This window comes from Rhizopus microsporus, assembly GCF_002708625.1.
Source record: "Rhizopus microsporus ATCC 52813 unplaced genomic scaffold scaffold_3, whole genome shotgun sequence".
NCBI classification, from domain to species: Eukaryota; Fungi; Mucoromycota; class Mucoromycetes; order Mucorales; family Rhizopodaceae; genus Rhizopus; species Rhizopus microsporus.
In genome coordinates, this window is record NW_019671918.1 from 976,271 (window position 1) to 989,185 (window position 12,915).

At 36.0% G+C, this 12,915-nt stretch overlaps 7 protein-coding genes across 7 annotated transcripts in view; 4 read left to right on the forward strand and 3 right to left on the reverse strand.

Moving 5' to 3' along the window:
• The window catches only part of RHIMIDRAFT_248642 (FYVE-domain-containing protein), a gene marked incomplete at both ends in the record, with an annotated part of 2,116 nt that extends 833 nt beyond the window's left edge, over positions 1-1,283 (forward strand). Inside the window, 5 exons of the mRNA XM_023610547.1 lie at positions 49-280; positions 336-399; positions 459-571; positions 622-817; positions 872-1,283. Coding sequence (XP_023469188.1) covers positions 49-280; positions 336-399; positions 459-571; positions 622-817; positions 872-1,283 — 1,017 coding nt within the window. The remainder of the gene's footprint in view (positions 1-48; positions 281-335; positions 400-458; positions 572-621; positions 818-871) is intronic.
• A 504-nt stretch (positions 1,284-1,787) lies between these two features.
• RHIMIDRAFT_89312 (uncharacterized protein) lies at positions 1,788-3,125 on the forward strand. The gene is made up of 4 exons (XM_023615836.1): positions 1,788-2,040; positions 2,111-2,591; positions 2,649-2,763; positions 2,815-3,125. The coding sequence occupies exons 2-4, from the start codon at positions 2,256-2,258 to the stop codon at positions 2,892-2,894; spliced, it is 531 nt and encodes a 176-aa protein (XP_023469189.1). The 5' UTR covers positions 1,788-2,040; positions 2,111-2,255; the 3' UTR covers positions 2,895-3,125.
• Positions 3,126-3,192: 67 nt separating this feature from the next.
• RHIMIDRAFT_234830 (HD-domain/PDEase-like protein) lies at positions 3,193-5,468 on the reverse strand (the record flags this gene model as incomplete). Its single annotated transcript, XM_023608238.1, has 10 exons — positions 3,193-3,410; positions 3,457-3,658; positions 3,728-3,921; positions 3,981-4,122; positions 4,170-4,444; positions 4,504-4,655; positions 4,707-4,781; positions 4,836-4,969; positions 5,024-5,307; positions 5,366-5,468. The coding sequence occupies 10 exons, from the start codon at positions 5,466-5,468 to the stop codon at positions 3,193-3,195; spliced, it is 1,779 nt and encodes a 592-aa protein (XP_023469190.1).
• A 367-nt stretch (positions 5,469-5,835) lies between these two features.
• RHIMIDRAFT_199006 (uncharacterized protein) lies at positions 5,836-7,479 on the reverse strand (the record flags this gene model as incomplete). Its single annotated transcript, XM_023606341.1, has 2 exons — positions 5,836-7,262; positions 7,317-7,479. 2 exons carry the CDS (start codon positions 7,477-7,479, stop codon positions 5,836-5,838), a joined length of 1,590 nt encoding a protein of 529 aa, XP_023469191.1.
• Positions 7,480-8,412: 933 nt separating this feature from the next.
• RHIMIDRAFT_89377 (uncharacterized protein) lies at positions 8,413-8,805 on the forward strand. Its single transcript, XM_023615838.1, has one exon. It carries the CDS (start codon positions 8,481-8,483, stop codon positions 8,739-8,741), a length of 261 nt encoding a protein of 86 aa, XP_023469193.1. The 5' UTR covers positions 8,413-8,480; the 3' UTR covers positions 8,742-8,805.
• RHIMIDRAFT_272650 (uncharacterized protein) lies at positions 8,413-10,058 on the reverse strand. Its single transcript, XM_023612330.1, has 4 exons — positions 9,931-10,058; positions 9,776-9,870; positions 9,644-9,717; positions 8,413-9,591 (listed from the first exon to the last, which is right to left on the reverse strand). Exons 1-4 carry the CDS (start codon positions 9,982-9,984, stop codon positions 8,870-8,872), a joined length of 945 nt encoding a protein of 314 aa, XP_023469192.1. The 5' UTR covers positions 9,985-10,058; the 3' UTR covers positions 8,413-8,869.
• A 2,150-nt stretch (positions 10,059-12,208) lies between these two features.
• On the forward strand, positions 12,209-12,743 carry RHIMIDRAFT_272651 (uncharacterized protein; the record flags this gene model as incomplete). Its single annotated transcript, XM_023612331.1, has 2 exons — positions 12,209-12,562; positions 12,615-12,743. Coding segments are annotated over exons 1-2 (327 nt in total), but the record flags the coding sequence as incomplete, so codon positions are not given.
• Between the last annotated feature and the right edge of the window lie 172 nt (positions 12,744-12,915).

The following is a 12,915-nucleotide window of genomic DNA, read 5'->3' on the forward strand; positions in this document are numbered from 1 at the left end:
AAAAGAGAGAGAGAGAGAAAAGGAGAGCTTGTGTTAATTAATATATAGTTGGCAAGAATTCATTTATCGACTGATAGCAAGAATAGTCATAATGGTCATTTTGTCAATGATCGTTTTAACAACGGACTCTTGTCACCTTCAAGCAGTGTACAAAGTATATCACTCGATCGATCTGATTCTGCATCATCCAGAGATAGTAGTTTAGGAAGCATTCTGTCACCCAAGTCGTCATTTGTGTCTAGTAATAACAGCATATTGAGTATGAAGTTAAAATATAGAGGTAACAAAGATACACATTAGAGGGGGGGATGTCTCATTTATTTATTATCATTTAGATGGTGAACAATCAGTGACGAAATGGGAAGATGATAAGCTTGTCAAGAAATGCCCTTATTGCGAGTAAATAAGAATATTGAAAACACGGGGCATATACATGATTGACTTTTTTTAACTTGTAGGAGTACTTTTACTTTGATTAATCGTAAACATCACTGTCGATTATGCGGAAAAGTTGTTTGTGGTAACATTAGATGCTCCAAGATGATTCCATTATACGTAGACATGTCTTCAGGTAAAAAACAAAAGAAGGGAAAATCATGAAGAAATACTAAAAACATACAGACACATTTGATACAGAGCCTGTTGGAGATACCCGAGCATGTTGTCATTGTGTGAGATATGCATTTAGAAGAAAACTCTTAAACGAACAATCACAGAATCCGTCCGTCATCTTTCGGCTGTATAATCAACTTGCTATTACTCGAAAGAATATAGAAAATCAATTACCCAAGTTTCATCAATTGATACTTGCTTTAGAGTAAGCATAATTTTATTAATAGCAATGATCTCTCTTATCATTTTTTTAATATAGAAAAGAAAAGGCACTGAACAGGACGAGTGAAAGCTTCCTTAGAGCAAGCCAAATTCGAAAGTCGCTACTAGATAATTTTGCACTATATGATACACTGGTCAAGAGTATCAAGGCACTTCCTGCGAGATCACCTTGTATGAAGCGACTTCAGACTAATATCTGTGCTGCATCCAACATTTACTTGCAGCAGAATATGCTTCCACTTCAAATGCTGCCTCGTATACTAAAAGAAAAGCCAGAGAGAAAGCAATTGAAACAACAATTGGAAACTTATCTAGAACAGACTCGTCTTGTAGAAGGATTTATTCGTGATGCTGAAAGAGAGGGTAAATATGATGATGTCAAGACGCTCAAGGCCAGTCTAGAGGAATTACATGGTGAAATCGAAAACTTGCGAGCAAAACTTGATTGAGATACCCTTTTTTTATGTATATGAAAAATTATATCCCCTCTTTCTTTTTTTATTACTTTCTCTTTTTAAATGTCTATCAAAGTAATATAATAATAATAAATGTATATCTCATGTGTAAACGCGTCTTATTTAGGTACCAGATACTTGGGACTCTAGTATTATAGAATATTGGGATGCTTTATTGAAGAGCTATAAAGTAATAATCAGCCATTTGTTTGATCAAACTAATTAAAAAAAAAAAAAATGTAGACATGTCATGAACAACCAACGTCATTTGATACTTTTGAAAAAGTAACTCAATCCATCATGGACAATCTACCAAAGTAAAAGAATTAAAAACAAACATGTTTGCAATAAACTCAGTTAGGAAATTAGAGAGACATTAAAGCAACAAGAAGAAGAACCCCGTAAGAGACAAAAGACTAAAGAAGATCAAATCAGCAATAAGAAAGTGCATTTTAAAAATCAATATGGACAAGTAGAGGAACAATATGCACAAGAAGAGGAACAATATGAACAAGAAGAAGAAGAATACGAACAAGAAGAACAGTACGAACAAGAAGAAGAACAATATGGGCAAGAAGAAGAACAATATGACCAAGAGGAACAAGAGAAACAAGCAGAAAATATAAATGAACAAACACAGTATGGCTATTCAATACCACCACCACCACCGGTGAGTACAGGAGATGATGATGGATTATCCAATGTGATCATGGCATGGTATTATGCAGGATATTATACAGCGCTATATCAAGTAAAGAAAAGAAAAAAAAAAAAAAAAAGATAAAGAACAATACCATATAACAGCGTTATTTTAATATTAGAGTCGCCATGGCAGCAGAAGTCAGTAAAGAAACGTCACTGTGGAACTTTCCTTATTTCTTTTTGTTTGAGGATAACCTCTTTCTTTTTTTTTATTTTTATTTTTTTATTTTTTTCCTTTTTACAAAAAAATAACAAACTCACACTATGGAAAATAATAAAAGTCCCAAAGCACCTACACTTTGCACAGCAGGTTGTGGGTTCTATGGTAATGAACTATTCAATAACATGTGCTCAAAGTGCTTTAAAGAAGCAACAGCCAAAAATGAAGCAGTAACAAAAGAAGAAACAACAATTAGAGAGCAGCAATCTACACCTTCTACTACTACAGCAACAACCAGAAAGCATCTCCGAACGCCTTCACCAGAACCGAGAGATATTGAAACAACAGTGCCACCTTCAATACCTTCACCATCTGACTCAAAGAATGACAATAAACCAGTTCAGACAAATAAAGGAAGATGCTTCAAATGTCGAATCAAGGTAAAAGAAAATGTTCATCTCTTACACAATTATCAACTGACACATACATAAAACTAGATTCCATTAGCCAAACAAGCAGCCAATAAATGTAGATGTGATTATGTATTTTGTGATACACACAGGTATCCTGATAGACACGACTGCGAAATTGATTATGCAAAAATGGACAGAGGTAATAAGAACAATAGTATATTATATAGTCTGTTATTTATCTTTTATTTAGAGCTTTTGGCAAAGAATAATCCAAGGCTTCATGAAAGACCTAAAGGCGGAAGGTCTTTCCAACGTATCGATAGTTTATAATTATCTCCTTTTTTTGCACATCGTTTCTCTTTTTCCTTTATTATTATTTTATTTTATTGTTGCATTACAAAATGTTTACACACATAAATATATACGCATATAAAGGGGGAAGGGGGAACCAGGGAGAGAGGATAGTTTGTTTTTATTATTATTATTATTCTTATTTACACAATGAAAGAACCAAAAAAAAAAGAAAAGATTTATTGGACAACATAAACTATACAAATAATACACATACACTTTTTTTTTGTTTGTTTGTATGTAAATCTATAGTACCAATAATACACTTATATACACATCATGGGTTCATTCCTGATCTTGATGACCTCTGCTGACTAGGGACTTTACTATCAAATGAAGAAACTTGATTAGGAGATATACTATTATTAGGCGTCATATCACTATGTTGTTCAGTTTTTACGTCTTGCTTAAATTTCAAATCTATTTCCTGTTTTTTCTTCATGTTTTCCCAAGTGTTTATATTATCATAAATTATATCTACTGTGAATTGCATGTCTATAGGGAAGGCATGAGTACTTTATCGCTCTATCTCATACTTTACCTTCAGTGACTGAGCTAACAGCTTCAAATAATTTAAGTGCAATAAACCGCTTAAAGCTCAATTGAAAATCTTCTAATGGCACCTTGCCTCGTTCATTGATCGGTAAAACGTTTAGTCCAAACTCTTTTTCCAGTTCTCCTTGCTCAAAAAACTCCTCTGCTAATATCTCTGCCCACCGCTTAGCAGACTCAAAGGGTCTAGCCTAATATATATAAATGTATATAGAATGAATATGTTTGTATACATCAACTATCATTCCTACAAAACTTACACAGTTACTAATATCAGCACATTTGATCAATGCACCACACAATATAATCTTTTCTCTTTCAGCCGCAGCGTTGTCTGTCGGATCAATCGCGTTCTCACGTATTCTCTTGGCTTGATCGTTAATCTTTTGAACATAATCATCATGTAAACTCATGTCTGTAGCTAATATACTATTCACAACAATCTTGCGAAAGGCTATGAAAAAAATATAAGGCACACTATCAACAACATATATATATATATAGCAAACTTACTACAATAATTAGGATATGTTTTAAGATCAGTTAATTGGCTGAAGCAATTATCTTGTAGTAGATGGAAAAAGGACATAGCATGAAAACTTTCAAGGACTGATTTATCATTATATATGATGGCCAAAGGCGTTGATGCTGTGATCTATTTAATGTAAGCCTCTTGTTGACTGTTCCTTTTGTTTTTATTACCATGAAATTGTTATTGACACCAGGATGGCCAACATCATGACCTATACTTGCCATAAGTAATGCAAATATATCCAAGGGGGTCATCAGTCGAATCACTGGGTTCTGAGAATGTCCAAAAGTGAATTCATTAGAAGGATACATGGGTTTGAGTAAACCCATTTTACAGAGAAAATAATAATTCGCTTGAAGTACATCGACTGCATGCCTAAAGTTATGATAAGGATTTGTCCCGTGGTACGAGTTGCAAATGTCAAATATAAAGTGATACAAATCACCTAAAATGGTGCTTGTGTGTCAATCCTCTTCTCTATTAGAGTGTGTTTTTTAAACTTACTGCTGGGAACACAAAGTGACTTCAATTCATCAAATGAGGTCAAGACTTGATTCAATATCAAATAGACAACTTCTACTAAATCCTTCAGCTCCAGATCAAGCGGTAGGAAATTCCAGCTGCAAATCTGTGATTTCAAGTATTCTTTTCTATCCCTTTATATATATATAAGTTTATCATCTATTACACATGTCCTGTTGACTTACTCCAACATGGATTTCATGGATGATCGATGAACCGTGGGCTTGGGGGTATAATATTCAGCGATAATCTTGGATAACCTAACAACATGTGTCAATGGGGGCGACAAATTTATCCATGTCTATCGTATTTACCATGTCTCTTGTAAAAAGACGCTCTTGAGTCTCTCTTTAAACTTGGGCCACACTTTTCCATATTCGGCCAATCGACAAGTCTCTTGTTGAACATCTTGGTTTATGATGGTATTCGTATTGTACCTTGCTACATTCTATATAGATCATGTTTAATGAAGCGCATATCTTGTCTTTTTTTTCTTTTTTACCAAGAATAATGTCTTGATGACATCCTCACTAGGCGGCTTTATTACATAATCAGCTGCACCTTCATTGATACATTTGACCATAAAATGGGGACAATCCAATGTTGAACATACGATCGGTATCGTATTAATCAATAATCCTTCTCTGATAAACCTCACAACTGTCGACAGTAACTCTGGACATTCATTTATGCCTGATTCTGTATCAATTAACAGTAAAACAGGGTGATGACAATGATAACTCCTCAGTTCTTGTATTACTTCCGTCTTGTCATGCTTTATGACAACTAAAAGGAAACTTATATAAGTTATAATATATCGACACACATAACATCTTTACAGTACCCGACTTGTAAATAGAGATAAATAATGAAAGTGGTAATAGGTCATCATCTTTATGGTCATTGTATATAACCACCGAGCAATGTTTAGGACTGAATGTCTTCATTAAGAATATATATGTTTATATGTCAAGCTCTGTTTTTTTTCTCTCTCTCTCTTTCTTCCTCTCTCTTTGCCTGTCTCACTTGCTTTATAATAAAAAAAAGAGTTAAAAAAGATAAAGAAGTGTGTGAGTAAGAGTGAGAGAAAAAAAGAAGGTTATCCACGCGACAAAAATACACAAAGGAATTCAAATCTCATTGGTTTATCCTTTCTGGCTATTTCAATTGACATCACTTAATCTCCTTTTTTGGTTATTTATTGTCTTTCATCATAAAAATTGATGATCACCTCAATTGCCCTCAATTGCCATAGAAACACACACACATATAATGTTACTGTAAATGCTATCCAATCAAAATAAAGCAATGACTTTATTCTTCAACAATCTGCAAATCATCTTCTATTTCATCTTGATCATCAAAGCCTTCTTCTTCTTCTTCTTCTTCCATTTGTTCCTGTTCATCATTCAAAAAGTCAAGGTTCTGAGGATTCATCTTGTAATAAATTCTGTTCAAGGTATCCAAATCATTTTCCAAGTCAACCATTTCATCATCGCGACCCACCGACTTGTCTTCTCCGGGGGTCAACTGAGCTACATCGATCGGTTTTGGACCGAGTTCAAACAGGAGCGTTCTTCCACGTTCGGCTTCTTCCTCGGTATGCGTCGGCTTGTAGTTATATTCAATCGGCTGAACCGCTTCTTTCACGAGCACTGGCAGTTTGGGCTTCTTGGCTGTGCCCGGAAAGACCTGAGGAGGATCTGGGGGCCCATCCACACGGCAAAAGATATCTTTGGGATCAAACGATCCAATGGTTCGAGTGCATGTGGACACATGCTCATGGTATTCTGCCGCAACACGGTCCAAGCTTTCGTGGGTCTGGAGACGGCCCCAAAGGTCGAGTACGGGCAGTTCTTCAAAAAATGGCAGACGGTGGTCCGGTAGCTGAGACAGGATCGTGTCTCGTTGCATGAGAGGGACCATGAAGGTACCGATGACTGACTGTCGTTTGCCGTCCGACTTGAAATGCGTACCCACCTCAACATGGTTCGTCGAAAAGGCTTCAAACTGATGAAAGTTAGGATAGAGCATGACATAGGCGCGCAGATAGACAAGTTCAATAAAGTACTTCTTCCATGACTTTTTCCATTTATCAGAACGGCTGCCCGGTACACTGATCACACGAGCCGTACTGTTCTTTGGCAAATTCAAGTCCTCAAGTCGTCTGACCAAATATCCGTGGAACTCTCGCCAGTGTTCCGGGAAGTAGACCGCGCCCCAACTACAGGGCACTTGACTCAGATAAGGCATCTGAGGCGGGTATCGCGGCAAGAGAACCGAGTTCGGATCAAAGGTGACTCGGCCAGCAGGCAATAATTCTAAATTGCGCGGTGCGTACAGACTGACGCCGTACATCAAGCGATACGCCTCACGGTCTCGACCATATCGGTATTTGAGGATGGCATACTTTGACCACGCATAAAAATAAGGTGAAACCTCGATATCGTCTTCGAGCAGTACGGCATACTCATCGTCATGACTAGGATACCATGATTCGACAATCGCAGGCATCAGACCGCCCTTTTTGATACGGTGTCGGATCTGTTTGGTGCCTTGTTTCCACATGAAGCTGTTCACCAACATTCGGGTCACACGATCGGCTGATTGTTCCATATGCACATTCAGGTCCACTCGATCTCCAAAATAGACGGATCTTAGTGCCGATTGTAACAGTCGGGAGAGTGAATGGGGTCGACGGTCGGTGATGATGACAAGCTTGATATCTACTTTATTCCAATCTATATAAGGCAACCTAAGTGATGTGCTTTTTCATGTGTGTTTATTGATCTTACTTTGTAAAGAGTCTATTGAGAGATCAGGTATCCAAAGAGCATGAGTAATGTCTTGTTCAGGTAAAGCAATCATGGTTATCTCATGTTTGTCAACAAACGCTTCAAGTAAATGATCTCTAGATTCATTAGATCGAATCACTACTTTTGTACGTTCTGTTTTCATCAGCTCAAATAGCGCCTCTTCTGTCTTTGTTGTAAGATCATGAATAACGATATTATCGACATGCTGACAATCAGTGGCCGAAAGGACATCCTGTGCTTTTTGCTGAGAAAGATCGCCATTAGGCAATAAGACGAGATGAACTGGATAATGTTGGAAGCGACATAGTAGTGGATGAAAGGATATAAACTGATGTCTGTTTTGTACTGTGACAAGAAGAGATGATTGCTCGAGATTAGAATAATAGTAATCTCTATTGATAGGTTTATCATTTTTGATAGTCTGCTCTACTTGTTGTTGTTGTGGTGGTAAATGCCATATGAATAATAGAATAAATAGTGCTGAGCATATAACGGATATTGAGTACATGTTTTTGGCTAGAAGCCTTGGTAGCCACATGAATTGTTGATGAGGCTGTTGCTGATGCTTCATTCCATAAGTGCAGTAAAAAAGAAAGAGATAATTAATGTATTGAACCTCAGATAATCCAGTGCATGCAATAAAAAAAAAATAACAATTTTTGATTGAAATATGTACTGTTTCTTTATTCAAGCTTTCATTAAGGGGGAAAAAAGGAGATAACGACATGAGAGCGCCTTTATAGACATGTCACACTGATCTGTACACCTTTACACCATTATCTCCATATTGAAAAAAAAAAAAAAAAAAATAGGAACAGGTAACTTGTTCAACAATGAACCAAAGATTTCTACCTCTTGCTTTTTTAATGCACTCTTGAAATTGGTAACGTGAACACAGACACGCGCACAATTATCTCACGGTGTCATTATATGCATTTGTGTAAGGAAAAAAGTCTTTATGATGCGTTAACTGGTTTTAATGTTTAGATATAATAAACATCACAAGGGACGAATGAATATATGACATGAAAAAGATAATCACTTATTTTGCATTAACTGAAAAAAAAAAAAAAAAAAACTGGGGCCAGCGGACATAAGTGGCTTTACCCTTATTCTAAACACAAAGCATAAAGAATAACGAAAATGTGTTTTGTAAATAGAAAAGCATTCCCCCTTCCAATATTATTTATCAAGCACTTATTTGACGTCAACTTTTCCTTGTTTTCTAAAACAGGGACTTTTGTCCTATCTATAACCATTGTGTATATTGATATAATACCAAAAAAAAAAGATAGCAGAAATCAAAGTCATAGGATATTATCAGCCTGTAGTGACGTCGATAACATACGTATTTACCCTTTATCTATCTTTTTTCTCCCTTTGATAAGACAAATAGGGAGTTAACACGTAAATGGTAAGAATCTTGTGTGTTAGTGCAAGATATGTGACATGATCGGCTGATTGCTCCGGTATCTAGAGAAAGGGTATCGGTGAACCAGGTTTTTCGTGTGTATGTGTGTCTATGTGCACTATCAGACGACATGATTCACGGTTGGTTTATTATAATGTGTATAATACAGAAATTGACAAAAGATGAAGAAGTCAAAGATGAGGGTACCGCAACTGCCGATTAAATAAGGTAAGGCTTCTAAAAGTGATTCTATGGTATGACCAGGGTGAGTGAGTATACTGAGGGAATAAGTCAAATTGGCGCAGGCTGCACAGACAAAGAGAGATATCGATAGTCCTTCGATGGATTGTCGTCGGCGGTTCTTTAGTATCTGTGGTATCCTTGATAGTAAATAGAGAGTGGTACATGTCCAAGCTGAGATTCTGCCGATCCAAACAAAGTTATTTTCTATTATCGTTTGTGTTGTTGTTTGCGTGGGTGAAGTGATGTTTAAAGTGAAAAAGAACAAAACAGACATGAGCTTTTGTTGATCTTTTAGAGAAAGAGTGTACCATTTTGAAGGTGAAGCAGAAGAAGAGAATGGGGTAGTTTCATCATTCATAATGACTGGTATATTTACTGGGGAATGTATTGCAGGATGTTGAAATAATGAATTTGAAGGGTGCTTTGTGATGACATCTTCTTGAGGTATAATAACATATTCATCTTGTCTTTTCTTGTATTTATTATAATAAATCCATTGACATAATAAACATATATCAATTGATACAAAATAGATGCCCAAGTAAAACTGAAATGGTAACTGATCTGTAAGGATGGTTCCTATCAGATTAGCTGTATCACCTATTACAAAGTGTAAATAATCTATAAAATAATACGTGTACTATATATTTACCAGCTAACCAAATGGATAGAAAATTAAGACTTAGACAATCAGCTGAGCCCATCTTGTAATTTTCAATGACTTGGCTATAAAATAATAATATTAAATATACAATATATAATATACACAAACAAGTTTACTTACGGTAATTGTGCATTTAACCAAAAGCATATTGAAATATATCCTAAAAGTAAACTGACCGCATCTTGATTTCCATAGACACAATCACCAAACAATGTCTATTTATATAAAAAATGAATTAAAAAAAAAAAAAAGAAATGATTATAAAGACAACTTACATTAATCCATTGGACATATGGGATTCCATCTTTTGTTGGTATACAAACTGTCATTTTATGCAAATCTATTTACAAATAACAATAAAATAATAAAAAAGAAAAGAAAAAGGTGAAAAAAGAATATTTTTTCTTCTTTAAACAATGTAAATTCAGGAACACAATAGTTATCTTCACACGATATTCCGATGATTAAACCCCTCCTTCTGTTTGCTATCAATTACTATATATAGTCAATCACTACATTACTCACATTTACTATGAATATGACATTTTATGGGTCACACCTTCTATTTTAGTAAGGGTATTTTTCATTGGTCAGTGTCAATTGAACCAATATGGAAAGGGGTCCAATGGTACACATGCCCCACACAAAATAAACCACTCATTTCATGCGGGCCGTTTAAGGAATGACTTGTGTTTACGCGTGTCTGTTGATAGGTTTACTTTTGGTGTAATACTTTAAAGTTTAACAATGACATTGCAATACTGGCTTAAACAGATCCCCTCTTTCTTGATACACAACTACTCAGCCATCACACCCTTTCCTCCTCAGTCAAAGTCAATAACATACTAGTGAGAAAAGAAACTTCATAAAACTTGCGAGCAATAAAAACATAATCTTGTCTTTGCTTCTTCTTGATTACCAGTAGTACAAAAGACGACACAAAAGGCATTATCGTACAAATTTGGATATCGAAAGTAAAGAGAAACATGAGGGCTTTGACGCATATGCTCCGCTCCTCACAGATTTCTAATATAAACATTGTCCAAAATTTCCCACAGTGTTGTCGCGTGAGTCTATATTAAAATCACTGCAGTGTTTTCTCTCTATAATTTATCTGTTGAGAAAGAGAGAAAAGGCTAGTTGTAACCCCAAGATAGCAATGAGATAATATCTGATATAAGGAAAGGCAGCATACGTACTCTGGACACAAAGTAACTAGAGTGATCATTAGAAGGAAAAGGAAGTAAATATAATTAGGGTAAGCAAATGGAAGCCATGTCTTTTTTATAGTTTATAAAAAGTAGAGAAATCATCTTTTGTCATGTTGTAGAAGGGTATATTTACCACAAGTCTTACAACAACCATAACATTGAATCGGCTACCGTTTACATTATTCCTACTGGCTCAGATAAGCAACTTTAACCAACTCACCGCTATGGATGCATCTAGCTGTCATTTACTGGGACCGAAAGAAACGATGTTTGGTTAAATATTCCTCGAACCAAATAGTACGTAAGTCGAACTGAGGGGTATTCAGTAAGGTAGATGAAATAGCTGATGGGGGTTTCCTTGATTACCCAAAACGAATAGTAATCTCATACGATATAATTAAGTAATCCTATTATAAATTTGAAAGTGCTCCATTCACTGACTAATATACTATAAAAGAATGCCGCGTTTATATAAATAAAAAAACAGGATCCTACTTGTCCAAGTATTAGAATCGTATCATAGCCAATTGAAGACGTTCTATCTTGGTCACTCTTGCTCTTTGCGTGTAGATCGCCTAATCTACTTGTTATCCCAAGTGGTAGCATTAGATTATTGGCAAGATACAATCAAAGCTGTGCATGATTTCGGTGGGTTTCGCTTGACAGCCAACGAAGAAAAGAAGAGAAGAGCAGCATCTGCGTTGATTACGACGTTGCCTGTTCCATGGCAGAGCAGCTTGAAGAAAATGTCTATCAATACAGATCCTTCACTTAAGACATTCTCTTTTATGAGATGATACCAAAGAAGGCTTTCTGAAGAACTGCAGCTGCCCTGATCAAACAAAGATGTGCAAGCATATTTTTTTGGTCAGCCGCGTAACCAAGCTGCCTTTTTCTCCCCGTGCTTCTGCCCCTGTTGCTCAGCAAGAAAGGTCTTCTGCCCCAAATGAAGATCAAGGCCTTCTTTGCCGTGAAATATAATTTGGCGTTATTTATCAGATTTGTTTCACTGTATCAGCATGAGGCTTTGTAAGGCCAGCTGCACCAATGAGCTGTTAATATGCCTCATTACAGGAAGCGTGGCTGTAATTAAAAGCTTGTATGATCTCCTGAAATAAACTGTGGTATTTTCTTTTTTGAATCTTGCAGTATCCTATTGCAGCGCTTCCAGTATTACCCATCTGAATAAAAAATATAGCAAATATTCACCTTGGTAGAAAAGTTTATAACGTCTAGTCAGGATATATGGAGATGATATTGCTAATTTCATATTGTAGAAATATTCTACTTTAATTAAGAAAATAAGTCATTTCACTGTATCTAACGCAGATGACAACATCACTGTGATAAATAAGCTTTGACACGGCCAAGGATATCAGCAACAACTTTATTTTTCTTTTTGCTCTTGCCTTCACTAATCTCTGAAAGCTATCATCAGATTAGTGAGGATAACAGTCTGATGAGAGTTCCTTATAGCTCAAACACTTTATAACCTAGAATGAAACATACTGAACTGAAAAGCTATTTTGATGGCGTTAACATAACAAGGGTTCCAATTCTACGGCAAAACTTGAAGCGTACTGCTAGCGAAAGCTCTGAGAATCCTCCCTTAAAAAGACCACGTCTTGTACCAGAATCTCCTGAACTCTTATACAACAGCTTCTTGCGTTCTATTCATGATTATATAAAGGCCACCGTTGACTCCACTACTAAAAAAAAGCAAAAATGTGGAAAGGGATCTGAACAAGCTGGAACAACAGTTGCTCAATATCAAAGCCTTACCAAGGGGCGTCTTGGCACAAGCTGCAACGTATGCAAGCTGTACACTTACTGTTCTGAGAGATTATTTGGACAAAAATTCCATAAAAAAGAATGATGTAGTTTTTAAAGAATACGTTCAAGGAAACTTTCATTCTATAGTAAGAAATTTAAGGGAAGAAGTAACAGAAGGGGAACATGGCGATACAGAACTCGAGGTTCATTCTACCGATGTAGAGTATAGAACTTGTAGCGTGGCAGTAAATCGCATAATCAGAAACGATTTACCAT